We start from the raw sequence: 16,120 nt of genomic DNA, 5'->3' as shown, positions 1-16,120 counted from the left end.
GATCAACACATTTCAGGACAACATTTTAGAAATTACTGCTGGTGGCACAATATAGCAATATAGCTCCATGAATTCTAGGAACAGTTGGCAGTTTTCTATTTTCCAGTTCCAGTTAGGAAATGATTAGCATTTTACTGTTATTCATTTCCAGTAAGGAATAGCTGGAAGCTTTCTGTTTTTCAGTTTCAGTAAGAAATGGCTGGCAGCTTACTGTTGTTCAGTTTCAGTAAGGAAAAGCTGGTAACTTGCTAATGTTTAATTTCAGTAAGAAAAAGTTTGAAGCTAACTTGTTCTTTAGTTCTAGTATGGTTGGAATTGACAGAAAATTTCATGTAATGGGAAATGGAATTTGTTTTGTGTCACAAGCTTTTCAAAATTCCTCTAGTTTTTGCTTGTTTCTAAAATACCAAGAGTTTTCTGCTTTTTTTTTTAATTAGAATTAATACAAATCCCAAATTATTTGTGCATTGTGTTGGTGACTTCTGGTAGATGTGGGACCCATATTGTTTCATGGCATCACAAGTAGCAAGGTCAAGTCTAGTGAATAATAATTAACCATGGTATCTACTTTCTAGGAATAACAAAAAAACTAGTCTTTGCTTTCATGTCTTAATTAGCACTCTATCTTCAAAATAGATAGAAGCTCCATTTTACCCACCATAAGGAGAAATAACTTCTTCCAGCCTAGCTCAAAATGACAAAATGAGACCTTAACATCTTTCTTCTTTTTCACACGTACATGAACTTCTTGATTAGTTATTCTAGAGACTGGACTTTCTTCAATCAAAACAAAATAATTTTCTTCAGCTAAGTAAGCAATCAATCTCTTTTTTTCTTTTTTTTTTCGTGGCTTCCCCTAAATGTATATAGTGAACTCCTAGGTCTTGACATCTGTGGCATAAGTAGCACCCAATTTCATAAGCTGTCCTTTTTTTCTCCATTGTAATAAATGCCACAAATCTGGTGAAATCTGAAGATTGCTGGAATCACATTGAAACTTTTAACCAGTTTTGAAGTACATTGCTTTTGAGTGCACCCTATAGACAAAAGAGCTTTCTCTGAAAACATAAAATGGGATTATTGTGGTGACACTTACATAACATTCAACTCTTAATGCTGTATGTATATCTTCACAGAAGTTTGTAGAGTTTTAGTAATAATTGCAAGTTTCTGACACAAAAATTCAAATTTTTTTAATGAAGTATTTTTACTAATAATTTGTTTGTGAAAATATCAAGGTTGTTTTGTTACTAGTCCGATTGTGAAATCATAAAAACAAAACTATTCTTTGTCACAAAAATCTTAGATATTAGTTGTGTAATCTTTACAATCTCCTATACATATTTCAAATCTTTGTTTTGTCTATTATTATTCTCTACCCTAACTATACAAGGTCTGTCAATTTGACCAACCTCATAACCACCACAAGTATTTAAGAAATAAATATAAATTACAATTTTTACATTGTAGAATGGCTATGGATAATAACACAAAATACAAATGTTTTGTCTATATTACTTAAATCTTATAATATTATACATTTATATATATTTATTGACCTTTCAGCTGCACCTAGCTAACAGTACAGAAGTTATAATAATGAGGTTCACATACACTTATGTTATATCCATTATCATACATAATATGTATGTTTATAGATTATTACTATTCAGAAACAAGTTATTAAACTTATTTGTCTTAAAATAGTAAATAAAGAAATAAAGTAAAAAAATTATCTCTTCTAGCTATGACCTTCATATTTGGCTGTTGCCTGATGTAGGTTATTAAGTCTTTAAAAATTTCACACATGGAGTATATCAAACAAAACATTTTTAAGGTTTTATACAGACAGTGGAATAACCAAAACAATAATAAATTAGTATATTGATATCACAGAATCCCTTTATAATTTATCAAGCTCAATAACTAATCTATATTTTGGTTGAAACTTTATATTTTGTTTTTTATTTTCTCTACTCTCACTGTACAAGATCTGTCAATTTGTCATACATCCTAATGTATGAAAATGGCTGAGAAAGCCACAAGGAGGACATTTTAATCTTTTGATTGGTTAGTCATGTGTCATTTGCACATGTAAGGGTACATAAGGGACTATTTCCTAAAATGAAAACAGGTGAGTGAAGCCACTGTGTTTGATTCAGTACATGAGCCATATCTCAGCAAACAGAAAAACCAGAACTTCTTATTTTATATTCTAGTTCATCAATATTTGTAATTTTACATCACAAACATCTGATTTTAACTATTGTTGCACTCAACGTACCATGTGACATGTAAAAATTGATGTTTATCTGTGTTTTTTAATATTAACTTTTCAATTAAAAAGTTGAATAATGTATAATAGTAAAGTTTGAATTATAATCTACAGTTGAATACCAAGCTTATTAACATAAATTGATAAAATAGCTGTTCAATAAAATTTTGAATGCAAGTCAACAAACAGTGATATGGCCTTTGGCCCATGACCTGCAGCAATGGGATAAGCTGCATGGCTGTACAACAACCAATCAAGTGTCATGCACTTAATTATTTCAGTTGTGTGCATCCTCAGCAATAGTGACCTTGGTAGTCACTAGGTCTAAACCCATATACACAATTACATTTGGTTAGTAACTACAGCAATACAATAGTGCATTTTGTTAGTGACTACAGTTAATACACTAGTACATTTGGTTAGTAACTATGGTCAATACAATAGTGCATTTGGTTACTGACTACAGTTAATACAATAGTACATTTTATTAGTGACAACTGTTAATACAATAGTGCATTTGGTTAGTAACTACAGCCAATATAGTAGTGTATTTGGTTTGTAACTATGGTCAATGCAATTGCACATTTGGTTAGGGACTACAGTCAACACAATAGCACATTTGGTTTACGATGAAAGCCAATTCAATAATGCATTTGGTTAGTACACCAGTCTCACCAAACACACTTGCCTTTTTAGCTATTAGAGCATTATAAAGTGATGGTCAATCCCAATATTCATTGTTAAAAGAGTAGCCCAAAGTTTGTGGTGAATGGTGATAACTAGCTGCTTTACCTCAAGTCTTTCACTGCTAAATTAAGGGTGGCTACTGCAGATGGTCCTCATTTAGTGTTGCACAATATTTAAAATAAACTAATGCAATACATCTAAATGAATGCAAATATTAAATTAATTCTTCAGCTTTCAAAATGGTGGAAGTATATACAGATAGTTAATGATCTGAGTGTTTTTTGTTGTTTTTTTTATTTCAGGAAAGACAGAAATGGCAAAGCAGGTGGCAAATTACCTTCATAAAGGAAATAAAAAGGTTATTGATGTTTTCAGATTTAGTTATTCATATGTGATTTGAGTATTTCATGTATAAAACATTGTAAACACAAAATCAAATTATGGTAGAGATAGTATTTGAAACTAACATCTGTAAATTTCACTTTTCCTGTTATGTATGTAAAAGGGAGTGACTTTTTAACAGGCAACATTTAAAGCAATGAGTAAAGGTAAGAGAGTAATAGTGTTTATAGTCCTAGATGAACAGGATGAATGTAATTTGATGCAACCCTTCTTTTATTTTCTTTAATTGTCTTGGGACTTTTCTACCAAAATCTTGTCTTAGACATTCACAAAGTGGGAACTGTCCATATTTCACATATGCCTAGAAAGAAATCTTAGTTTCGTTCTTCATTTTACTACCAATACTTTATACTTGTGTGTGTTTTTTTTTGTTAATTTAAATAGCATGCATGATTTTTATTAATGAAAGAAAAGAAAATGTAAAAACTTCAATTATTCAAAGACTGATGTTTATAGTGTTATTTGTTTTTTATATAATTTATTTTTGATGTCTTCATAATGAGGCCAATAGTTAAAGCTCTTTATGAACTTTTGAAATGTTACATAAACTGTTTTCTGTTGTTCTGCGCAGAATTAGATTTTAGTTTAAATTTATACAGCTGTGTTTTCTGCTCTTATCATAACCATTTATATTCTGAATTATTTGGCCAGACCTATTTTTGTGATGTAGTTATCTCAATATTGGCATAATAGCTTTCAGAAAATAAATCTCTGTTTTTGTAAACACCAATATTCTCATTAAATTATCTGATGAAAAAATGAACAGCCCTTGTCTGTTAGTGGGTTTTCTAAACATTTATAGCATCATAAAACTAAACTTGAAATCTGGTCATAAACTGTTTGATGATAAAATGAACATCCCTTGTCTGTTATAGTGGGTTTCTAAACATTTATAGCATCGTAAAACTAAACTTGAAATCTGATCATAAATTGTTTAATGATAAAATGAACAGTCCTTGTTTGTTACAGTTGTTTCTTGTAACAACACCTGTAACATCACAAAACTAAACTTGACATCTGATCATAAACTGTTGTGATAAGTATGTGTTTTTCCAGACTTAACTTTTAACAAATTCTCCACTAATTGAACATTTCATTTAATCTTATTGTATGTTATTGTTAACATTACAAAATATTACTATTTATTTGTAGAGTTTCATCAGGCTAGACATGTCTGAATACCAAGGAAAACATGAGGTAAGTTCCAAGTAACATCTCAATGGAATATCATAAAACACATGGTAGTGATGAATCTTATTATTTTGTAATGTGGATATATTGTCAAGTGAATGTGTGTTCATATACGTGTGGATGAATATAATAAACAATTTTTCATTGTATTGTCGAATGTAATTATACTGTTAAAAATGTTTATTGTTAAGTGGATGGGTCTGTGTGTATATATGTATCTACACACATACACAAGTAGACAAATATTACAAGAAAGAAAATCTTTCTGGTATTGATTAATTTTATTGTGCTGTTATATATTTACACTTGAGGATAAACTACTGATTCATGTACGATGTATGTACTGAAACATATAGACATTATATGGCCAAGAAAATGAATATAGGTGTAATTGAATCATTTTTTCGTGTGCTATGTCATTTGAGCCAAAGCTAAAATATTTTTTCACACATGCATGACTTTTAAGTGGAATATGATATTTGTTAGAAAAGTATGTGTTTTAACCCTTTTGTGATGGGTCAAAGGCTATGTCATTGCACTTGTTGACTTCTTTTCATAATTTCAATGAACTACTATTTTATAAATTTATGTTTATAAGTTTGCAATCAAATTGTAGATTATAATTCAGACTTTAATATTTACATGAGATAATTTCTTAATTTGAAAGTAAATATTAAAAGAACACATCTAAATATAGATTTTAGTGAGTCACATGGTACACTACATGGCCAAATGTATGTGGACACCCCTTCTTATTAGTGTGTTCAGTTATTTTAGCTAACAGGTGCCTAAAATCAAGCATATAGCCATGCAGTCTCCATAGACAAACATTGACAGTAGAATAGGTCATAAGATGCCACCTTTCCAACAAGTCAATTCGTCAAATTTTTTCCCTGCTAGGGCTAACCTGGTCAACTGTAAGTGTTGTTATTGTAAAGTGGAAACATCTAGGAGCAACAACAGCTCAGCCATGAAGTGGCAGGACACAGAAAATCACAGAATGAGACTGACGAGTGGTGAAGCTTGTGGCACATAAAAATCGTCTTCCCACAGTTGTAACACTCACTACCAAGTTCCAAACTGTTTATGAAAGCAACGTCAGTACAAGAAATGTTTGTCAGAAGCTTCATGAAAAGTGGATTTCATGGCTGAGCAGCCATACACAAGCCTTAGATCACCATGCGCAATGCCAAGTGTCGGTTGAAGTGGTGTAAAGCACACCACCATTAGACTCTGGAGCAGTGGAAACTTGTTCTCTGGAGTGATGAATCATGCTTCACTATCTGGCAGGCTGACAGACAAATCTGGGATTGATGGATGCCACGAGAACGCTGCCTGTCTGAATGCACAGTGCCAACTGTAAAGTTTTGTGAAGGAGGAATAATTGTCTGGGGCTGTTTTTCATGGTTTGGGCTAGGTTCTTTAGTTCCAGTGAAGGGAAATCTTAATGCTACAGCAAAAATGACATTCTAAAGAATTGTGTGCTTCCAACTTTGTGGCAACAGTTTGGGGAAGGCCCTTTTTTGTTTCAGCATGACAATGCCCCCATGCACAAAGCAAGGTCCATAAAGACATCATTTGCCGAGGTTGGTGTGGAATAAGTTGATTGGCCTGCATAAAGTCCTGACCTCAACACCATCGAACACCTTTTGGATGAATTGGAACATCGACTGCAAGCCAGGCCTTCTCGTCCAACATCAGTGGCCAACCTCACTAATGCTCTTGTGGCTGAATAGGAGTGAATCTCTGCAGCCATGTTCCAAAATCTAGTGAAAAGCCTTCCTAGAAGAATGGAGGCTCTTGGAGCAGGAAAGAAGGGACCAACTCCATATTAATGCCCATGGTTTAGGAATGAAATATTCAACAAGCACATATTGGTATGATAGTCAGATGTCCACACATCTTTGGCCATGTAGTGTATATTGAATGCAGCACAGATTAAAATTAGATGTTTGTGATGTTCAAATATTATTAAGTCTATAGTTTTGTACAAATCAGGAACTCAAATTACTAATATTGACAAGCTACATGTAGAATATAAAATAAGAACCTCGCATCTTTGTATTTTGTTGAGATTATGGCTTATGTACTAAATCAAATATGATGGTCTCATTCAACTCTTTCTATATTTTTGAAATGGTCTCTTATATACTGTTACTATAGTATATAACATGTCAATAATTATACAACAGTTTAGAATGTCCCCAGAGTGGTTTTCTCAACCCTTTTCAATCCAAGTTTTCAAGGAAGGTAGGTTGCATCTTTACTTTGGTTGAAATTTCATATTTATTAAAATCTAAATAAATCTTCATTACTAAGCTTAATAAGTTATAGTGGAATTCTATGGTATCAGTGTAGTTATTTATGATATTTTTGGTTATTCAACTGTATATACAAAAACCTAAAAAAAATTGTTTGATATCCTCCATGTGTGAAATTTTAAACAGCAACCTATGTCCAGCAGCAACTGAGTTCAAAGTCAGAGCGAGAAAAGGTAATTGTTTGCTTTACTTCTTGATTTATTGTTGTGTATTTTAAGAAAAATAAGTTTAATAATTTATTTATAAAGAGTAATAATCAATGTACATGTATATATAATCTATAATAAATTAAATGTGACTGTATATTACAAAATACTTGTCCGATAAAATACTTCCAAGACAAGGAAGACTAAATGTAACTTTTATACTACTGGATATGTGTCCTGAGTGCACATGCGCCACATCAATGCAAGCTATGTAATGTTAGATAGGCATGACTGGAAGGTCAGTATAATAAAAGATAAATATATATGTAAATATACCATGCTAATGAACTAAACATTTGTTATGATGTGTAGTTGTCCCAGCATAAAAAAATTATAATTTATGTTTATTTCCTAATTTTTTATGATAGTTATTTGATTAGTTAAGTGGCATACTCCACACAGTTACAGTATACAAAATAACAAAGTTTTACTGAAAACAAACATTTGAAATGGGTTAGAGGTTTTAGAGATTAGACAAATAATATTTGAGATTTTTTAATCATAACATGAAATCATTTTGCATTCATACTAGTATTAAAACAGACTGTTTTCACAAACAAATCTTTAGTAAAAATATTTGATTGTTTTTTACAAAATATGTGAACTCTTTACTAAAAATATATCAAATTTTCTGAAGACACATGCTGTATCAAAAGTTATAGTGTAAATACTTAATATGTATAAATGTGCAGATGAATTTATGTATATTATACGTAACCCATAGCAAAAGTGTTAAATAGATAAATCCTTTAACCCTTTTTCCTTTAAGGTAGAATGTTTTAGTGTCTCACATTCAGAATTGTATTAAACTACTTTTATTTATGTTATACCAATTAATATGGTGTAAACAATTAGCTAATAATACATATTATAATAGTATATATGTTTTAAGTTCTTAATTCTGTAAGAAAATATTTTTTTAAAAAATCCTGAATTTCCCCTAGTGGTGAAATGTGACAATTTTCCCTAGCCACCTTGTCTTCTGTAAATTTTCCACAACGTTTTGAAAAAATAAGAAATTAAATGTAGATTGCTCAATATACAGTTGTCATTTCTCAGGCAAACCATAGTTTTTATAGTCTTCAATTTTGTTTTGTTTGTTACAGAGCTATCAATAGAAAAGCAGATCCTTTCTGTTATATCTACCAGTCACATCCTCTCTTTCAGGATATGTTAATAGTTCTCTGTTAGATTTAATTTTATATTGAAAGTCAGGGTTCTCATCTGCCAAATGATATATTGCATAATGTTATGTCCCGAACAGATAATAGTAGTCAATGTCACTCAAAGTACAAGCAATGTTTCAGTGAGAAACTTACTTAACAACAAGCTTAGATGAATTTGTAAAAGATCTTGTTGGACAGTTAGAAAGCACAAGAAAAATTGTTGGGGAAGTTGTCCACTTTTGTACATTATCAGTCTGTTCTTTGGTGCATTATTTGATTAAATAAACATTTAGTACATTGCTAACATTAGTATAAAAAAGTAGGCTTAAATGTCCTTGATAATCAATGGCATGATAAAAGAATATTTGTTTTTTTTCAATTCATATTTATTCTTTATTTGTTATTATTAAGGCAACTAAAATTTAAAAGTAGAAATCTTTTCAGATTAGTTAAGATTAAGTAAAGTAAATAATATGATAAAAATGTTTCATAAGGTATGCATGTGAGCAGCATGTAGGTAATAAAATTTGATAGCATAAAATGAGCAGCACATGTGCTAAGTGATTTACAACTTATAATGGTGCAGGTAGTAATTGGAGGCAACAAAAAATAAAATTTAACTATAAATAGATGTGTATTGTTATGAGATTAAAACTAATTAGGATAAACAAATGTAGTTTCATGTTTCAATACAAAGTTATTATAGAAAGAAGAAAAGGATAATTTAGGTGTATTTCAACTTTTTTTTTATGTGTGGTTATGAGGTTAGTCAAGTTTAGAGATAGGGTATGGAAAATAACAGATAAACTATTAAGTTTTACACTAAAAATAGTTTAAATGTATTTTGGAAGTTTTAGGAATTATAAAAAAAAATTAAGATTTTTGAGGAAAAGTATTTTTAATTTTAACATTTGTTACTTTGCACATGGACAATTCAAAACAAATGCTTGATATATTAATGGACAAATATTTAATTTATTAAAAATACCTCACTAAAAATATGATTTTTTATGTGAAAAACTTGTTTACTGAAAGACTAACAAATTTTGGAAAATATACACTATTATTGAAAGTTAGAAATATTAAATCTATAAAGATTTTAAAGAAGTCGTGCAGTTAGTCAAATTGCCCAAACTGAGAGTTAAATAAAACTGTTTTTATGTTGGATTTTAAACAAATCAAAAGACCTACTAAGCAGAACATGGTGGTGGTGTATTTAGATTTAAAGTAGTGTATAAACAGTAAAGTTATGATATGAAGAAGTGCAAAAAGTTATTTGTCTTCATTTGTTGTGTTTTACTTATTTCACCTCACATTTTACTTTTAAACTGTGAGTGATGTGTTGAGTCCACTGTCCCCAGTAATGGAAATGGTGTAATATTTTATTCTTCTGGTTGGTAAACATGTACTTTTAATGTGAAGCACACTTTAACTTTAGGCCTAACTGTCAATTCTTAGACACCTGTACTGTTATATTTGAAAACATATAATACTTATAAAATAATGAACTTTCAAAATTGTATCAAGAATCATAAAAGTCAACTCTCATCATGTTTTCCTGTAAATTTTGTGTGAGACTGCATGTGTCTAATTTGAATATCACTTGAAATCTCTAATTTTCTTTTACATATTCTATTAGTTTTAAAAATGAATGAAGTTGTGGAAATAACTGTTAAGACTTAAAGTTCGTCCCATTATGTAGCAGGCAAACTCAAGTTTGAGTTAAAATAAAGGCTCAGGCTTTAGGTGTCTGTTTGAACTTGTATTGAGATGTAATGATATTATATTATAAGCTACAGAAAGGTTAAGAATTAGCTTAATATACATGTGTGTTTATATCACTAAAGTAATTGTTTTTAAAGTTAATTTTATGAACATAGTTTTGCACTTGTATAGTACAATATGTATTAAATGCTATTCACTTTTGCACTCCTATAAATTGAAATGTACAAATGTATATTTCACCAGTATAAATACTGGATTTCCAAGTAAGTGAACATACATACTGATACTTTACCTGATTCTTTAACTTGTTTTCATATTGATTTCTTTAAAGAAGTGATCTGACACATTTTCATAAGTTTCTGTTATCAAAAATGTAAACATACTTGAAATTATAGTGTAGTTTGTATCATGGATTTTGAAATAGTAAACTTCTGTGTCACTATTATGCAAATAAGAGTTCTTATATCTGCTTATGCTATCTTTTTTGTTCTTCTCAGGTATCTAAGTTTATTGGTTCACCACCAGGTTACATAGGACATGAAGAAGGTGGTCAACTCACTAAAAAGTTACGAGATTTTCCAAATGCTATTGTTCTGTTAGATGAAATTGACAAAGCTCATCCAGAGATTTTAACTATTATGCTCCAGTTGTTTGATGAGGTCAGTTTTAGTTCTGTCTCTTGCTGATAAAACACTATTGTAATAATTTTAGGTTTTATATTTTATGTTTCTTAAATTGTAGGGGAGATTAACTGATGGGAGAGGAAAGACAATAGAGTGTAAAGATGCAATTTTCATCATGACATCAAACCTTGCCAACAGTGAGATAGCCAATTATGCTTCTGAGCTACGAGCAGAAGCCAGACAAAGGCTGGAAACATACAACAAAGAACTGAGTAAGTGTCAATGACTTATTGAATTTTGAACACGAGTTAAGTGCCACTCCTATAATAAATTTCCATTAGATATTTAAGTAGAAAAGTTTTACAAAATGTAATTTACTAATTAAATTCTACAGAGCAGCTTTAAGAACAGGCCATTAGACATTTGTAGAATTGGTTTAAGATATTTATTTATATGATAATTGCACAAGAAATATTTATCATAAGTTATGGAAAAGTGTAGTAACTGATTAGACAAGAAGGTGTTCCTGTAAGATTCTTTATTAATTTAGTGATGTCAGTACACTGATTTAGACCTCAAACAAGAAGGTATTCCTGTAAGATTCATTTATTGAGTGAAGTCAGTACACTGATTAGACTTCCTGAAGAAGGTACTCTTGTAGATATAAGATTAGTCTTATGACATTGCACTTTGTTATTGATGATATATTTAACAATAATATGATCTAATAATTTAATATAAATTTTATATTCATGCTGTGACACACTGGTGTGAGAAAATATGCTGTCAAGATAGACAGTTAAACCAATGATTGGCTGTAGATTAGTGCTGTGGATTTTTACAAGAAATAATATAATGGTTGAAGGCAGATATAACATTTAGAACATTTTTTTGTGCATAGGAAATGAAGAGAAAATACCTATCTCCAAAAAGTTTAAGGAAGAAGTTGTCCGACCTATACTAAAGGTAAGAGTTTTGAAATATCCAACCTGTGTTAATGGTACAAGTTTTGAACTATCCAATTAGTATTAAAGGTATAAATTTTGAACTACTCAACTAGTATTAAAGGTGTGAATTTTGAAATACCCAACTTATATTAAAGGTATCAGGTTGAAATGTTTTACTTCTGAATAATGTACACTTATACCATGAAATGTGTTAATATTTGTTGTTTTTAGTTATAGTACGTGACATAAGAGATTATTGAAAAAAAATAGTTGGGCATAGCCTTGTTGTTTGCATGTTAGATTGTGAATTTTTCTGTCCACACTTCATTCCCTGTATCAAAGTCACACTGCACACTTAGGGACAGTAGATGCATTGTGTAAAAGTAACCAAATATAGGCTTTCAGGTAAAAATAGCCAGTGGTGTACTTTCAAGCAAAAGTAACCAATGACACATTTTGTGTTGTTTTTTTATGTCCTTCAACAGTTACTATAAAATATAATTCCAGTTGACTCAAACTTGTTCTGAGCCAATATTAGAAGGAAAGAAACTTTTTTTTATCATTGGTTATTTGTTGGTGTTTTGTATTTATTGTACATAAAATTTGTTTAAAACAGTAAAGGTTTCTTTTTTTCTACAGCAAAATATGAAAAGGTTAAACAGTCATGTGATTCCTTTCCTTCAATATGAAGGTTATCTACCTTCAACTAACTGTGTGTGGACTCTTTGTACATAAACTGTTTGGGAAGAGTTTTGTCTTAGTCTTCAGTAAAGGTTGCTGTGATACAAATGATACCTTAGTTCACAGATGTACCTTAGCTGAAAATTATACACATTATTTATAAATATAACAGATTCAGGGTATTTATCAAAAGTACCCATCCCCAGTGATGGGAATAGTTTAAGTTAATCTATCAATTTAAATTATTTCATGGACCTTTAAAAGGGTAATTGTCTTATAGACTTGGTTTCACTCAGAACTAAAGGTCTTGAGTTACTTGTACTGCCCATTAAAACAAATAATTGTTGAGCATTTCAGCCATGTTAAGAACTTCTCAACATTCTTTGAGATGCATCACATTTTGAAATGGTATGATTAATTCCTAACAGTTTATTGTAGCATATCTTGATTGTGAAATAGAATCTATAATCACCATTATTCATGTCTGTTCTCTCATCATTTCAAAAGTGAATATTGAGGTTTACCCTAGTGTGCTGCTTTTCAAACACAGCACAGTATGTAGCCTCTGTAAATGGGAGACGGACAAATGCTTGGACAAAACACCACAGTTTTCAGTGTATTATATATGTAATTTGTTATAAACAAAAACAAACCTAAACAAAAATAAAAAAGACTGCACCAACTGAAAGAATCTCCCAGGATACAGCCTATAATATGGGATATAAAATGTAACCTAGGTTTTGGAGGTGATTGCTGAAGTAGAACCCAGATTCCAGTGAGAATACACCATATATCAGTCTTAATCTCCATTTTCCAGTGTTGCATGAAGAATAATTAAATAATAAAATAATCAAAGAAATTGAAATTAGGAGAGCGAGATTTATGTGCTCAAGACCACAACATCCCACATCTATATCACTCTTCACTGCCTGCAGACAGTTGTGGGTAGGCTACTGCTCTTCAAAGTGAAGAAGAAGAAAAAATAAAATAAAAATTTAAAAAAATACTTTTATTTTTGTTTCGGCTTGTTTATAACAAATTATTAGTAGAGATTTGGATTTGCTGATTTTAACATAGTGTTTCCTTTTAATTTGATTTTACTTGACTGTTCAGTATTAATATTATATATAAATAAGATACTATACTAAATCATACACAGTATCTCTTGCTCATTTTAAATGTCTTTGTTAAACAAAAACTTGGAGTTGTTTTACTACAGTTAAGATTTCTTGTTTTAATTAAATCTCAATCTTTAATCATATTTTCTGTGTTCTGTTAGAGACATTTTCAAAGAGATGAGTTCCTTGGACGAATCAATGAAATAGTTTACTTCCTTCCATTCTCAAGATCAGAACTGATAAAGCTTGCTGACAAGGAAATGGAGTTCTGGGCCAAAAAGTTAAGTAGGCATATATATGATAATATATAATATTAAACATAAGTCATGTTAAACTACTTGTTTGTAATGCATGAAGTATAAATTATTACAGTGTATCTCATTACAGCTGGTATGTGTATTAACACTTTTATTGATAAGCAGAGAACAATGTTTCAACCTTCCTAAGTTATCTTCAGGTTAACAAGTGATGATTGCTCTTGATACTCTTGTCCCTAAGACGTGTCTAGCAACAGTCTTTTGTCAGACACAAAAAAAACAAGCAAACGAGAAACCCACTTTGAGATACATTTTTATTTCAAGTGGGTTTCTCGTTATCAAGAATAAACTATTACACTTTCATTTGACTGTCAACACATATCTGTACAAAAAAGGAAAACAGTTGAAATATTTTACTTTGGTTTGTTTTTTCCAACAGAACTGAATTCTTTTTTCTTGTAGACCTGAATTCAACACTATCTGTGTGTGTAATAAGGACAGATATAGTACGACATATCTTTGTGTGTATAATTAGGACATATGTTGTACTATACGTATGTGTCTAATTAGGGCAGAGGCATTAGAACATATTTTTGTATATTTATAGTTCAGACAGATTTAGCACAATATACCTTTGTTTATATTATTAGGAGAGATGCAGCATGACATCTTTGTGTGTATGTGTAATTAGGATAGATGTTCAAAATGTGTGTGTGTGTATAACTAGAGCAAATATAGTATAACATATCTTTGTTTATAATTGGGACAGATATAGTAAAACGTATCTTTATATATAATTAGGATGGGTATAGTAGAACATATATTTGTGTATAATTGGGACAGATATAGTAATGGTGTAGTATGTTGTTTTGACTGGGTAAAAGTGTTATTTTTCAGAACCAAGATCTAGAATATTACATTTGTAAAAGGAAACACGATAAAATTGCCACAAATTGTTTAATGCTCATGTAAAAGGAGAAATTCAATCTGCAATTACAAATGTCTAAGTGATATTTATAATACACATGTATATTTTCTGTGAGAAAAATTTTGTTACACATCTGAAAGATTCACTTACATCAGTAGCAGATGTTTAAGTATCAGTTTGTTCATGTTAAAATGTTTTATACGGTGGACATTTTGAAGTAATATTCTTTGTTATTCCTTTTCCAGGCTAAAGAAAAGCATGATATTGACCTGAAGTGGGATAATACAGCTTTGGATGTTTTATGTGATGGTTACGACATGTATTATGGAGCCAGGTCTATAAAATATCAGGCAAGTTCATTATTCTTCAAAAAAGTTTGTTAAAAAGGTTCCTAATGCAAACTGTCACTAATGTTCTTTCTTACTTTCATAGTGACATTTTAAAGTTGTTAGAGCATAGCCCTTATATTAGACACTTTCACATGTGGAAACTTACTTGATTAATGATAATAATGAAGATTTTATTCCTAGGATATTTTGTCTTAGCAATACAAAACAATAACATGCAGGTTTATGGTAACTGATTTTGGAAAGTGCTTTTAAAATATATCAATATATTATTAAAAAAATTATTTTCAATAGGTTGAAAGAGAAGTTATAAATGTACTTGCCCAGTCACATGAAAATGAAGAGATTCGTAGAGGAAGTGTTATAGACATTACTGGAGAAGATCAAACAAGGACCCTGAAAATACGATTGGTAGAAAAAAGAAACACTGGTGAACTTATTTTTCATGACCTGCCATTAGGTCATAAGCACCCAGTGTACACAAAACTGGCAAACAGTTTCTTCATGTAGACAATGTAACTTAAAAACTGTAATAAAAGTATCGATGCAGAAGTAAGTCTAGTCAATTCCACATGAAAGATGAGGTGACTTCTGAAAGTCATGTTACATGTCCAGTAATATAAAACTGACCTTCAGTCTTTCCTGTCTCGGTTGTGTTTTAGTGGACTAACATTTTTTTAATATACAGTCACATTTCAATTATTATACATTACATGTATATGTATATAGATTATTACTATTTAGAACCTCTCGAGGTGGATTCCTGTACATGGTAAGGGGACCTCCCAGAGAAGGTTCTGTTCTTTCAGTCTACCTCCTCTAGGATCTAAACATCCGTCCACGTGTTTGCCATGTGTGACGACCTGTGAAGGAGAAAGGATCCTGGAGGTTGAAGGGTCCAACTCCAACACACCACTTTGGCCTTGAATTCCTATAAATGGGTAACCTTGGAGTGGACCCCCCAGGGTCAGTTAGCTGGTCCACTTGGGCTAGGGTCAACTGAGTACCAATGTTGGACGTTCTCAGTGGTTGTTGCGGGCATTGTGTCTGATACTGGTGTTTGGGTATAGTACTCATGAAACCCTGGTATTGCTGCAGGGTCCTTGTTTAGCATTGAAGTACATCTCCACATAGGGCTTCATGGTGAGTGGAAGTCAGTGGGCACTGAAATGTATTGCCTTTATTATGGATACCCCCCACAGGGTTTACCCTGGACTAAATTTTTCTGTAGCCAGGCTATTAGCCA

The 16,120-nt window shown here is 31.0% G+C and overlaps 1 protein-coding gene across 1 annotated transcript in view; it reads left to right on the top strand.

Moving 5' to 3' along the window:
• The window catches only part of LOC143240199 (mitochondrial disaggregase-like), a 53,989-nt gene extending 38,563 nt beyond the window's left edge, over nucleotides 1–15,426 (top strand). The window contains exons 9-16 of the mRNA XM_076482269.1: nucleotides 3,265–3,320; nucleotides 4,517–4,561; nucleotides 10,471–10,632; nucleotides 10,715–10,868; nucleotides 11,498–11,562; nucleotides 13,504–13,623; nucleotides 14,773–14,877; nucleotides 15,169–15,426. Of these exons, the coding sequence (XP_076338384.1) occupies nucleotides 3,265–3,320; nucleotides 4,517–4,561; nucleotides 10,471–10,632; nucleotides 10,715–10,868; nucleotides 11,498–11,562; nucleotides 13,504–13,623; nucleotides 14,773–14,877; nucleotides 15,169–15,384 (923 nt within the window). The 3' untranslated portion in view covers nucleotides 15,385–15,426. The remainder of the gene's footprint in view (nucleotides 1–3,264; nucleotides 3,321–4,516; nucleotides 4,562–10,470; nucleotides 10,633–10,714; nucleotides 10,869–11,497; nucleotides 11,563–13,503; nucleotides 13,624–14,772; nucleotides 14,878–15,168) is intronic.
• Nucleotides 15,427–16,120: the final 694 nt, after the last annotated feature.

This window comes from Tachypleus tridentatus, chromosome 13, assembly GCF_004210375.1.
Source record: "Tachypleus tridentatus isolate NWPU-2018 chromosome 13, ASM421037v1, whole genome shotgun sequence".
NCBI lineage: Eukaryota > Metazoa > Arthropoda > Merostomata > Xiphosura > Limulidae > Tachypleus > Tachypleus tridentatus.
Note: the sequence above shows the minus strand (reverse complement) of the source record. Positions and strands in the feature narration are given on the sequence as shown.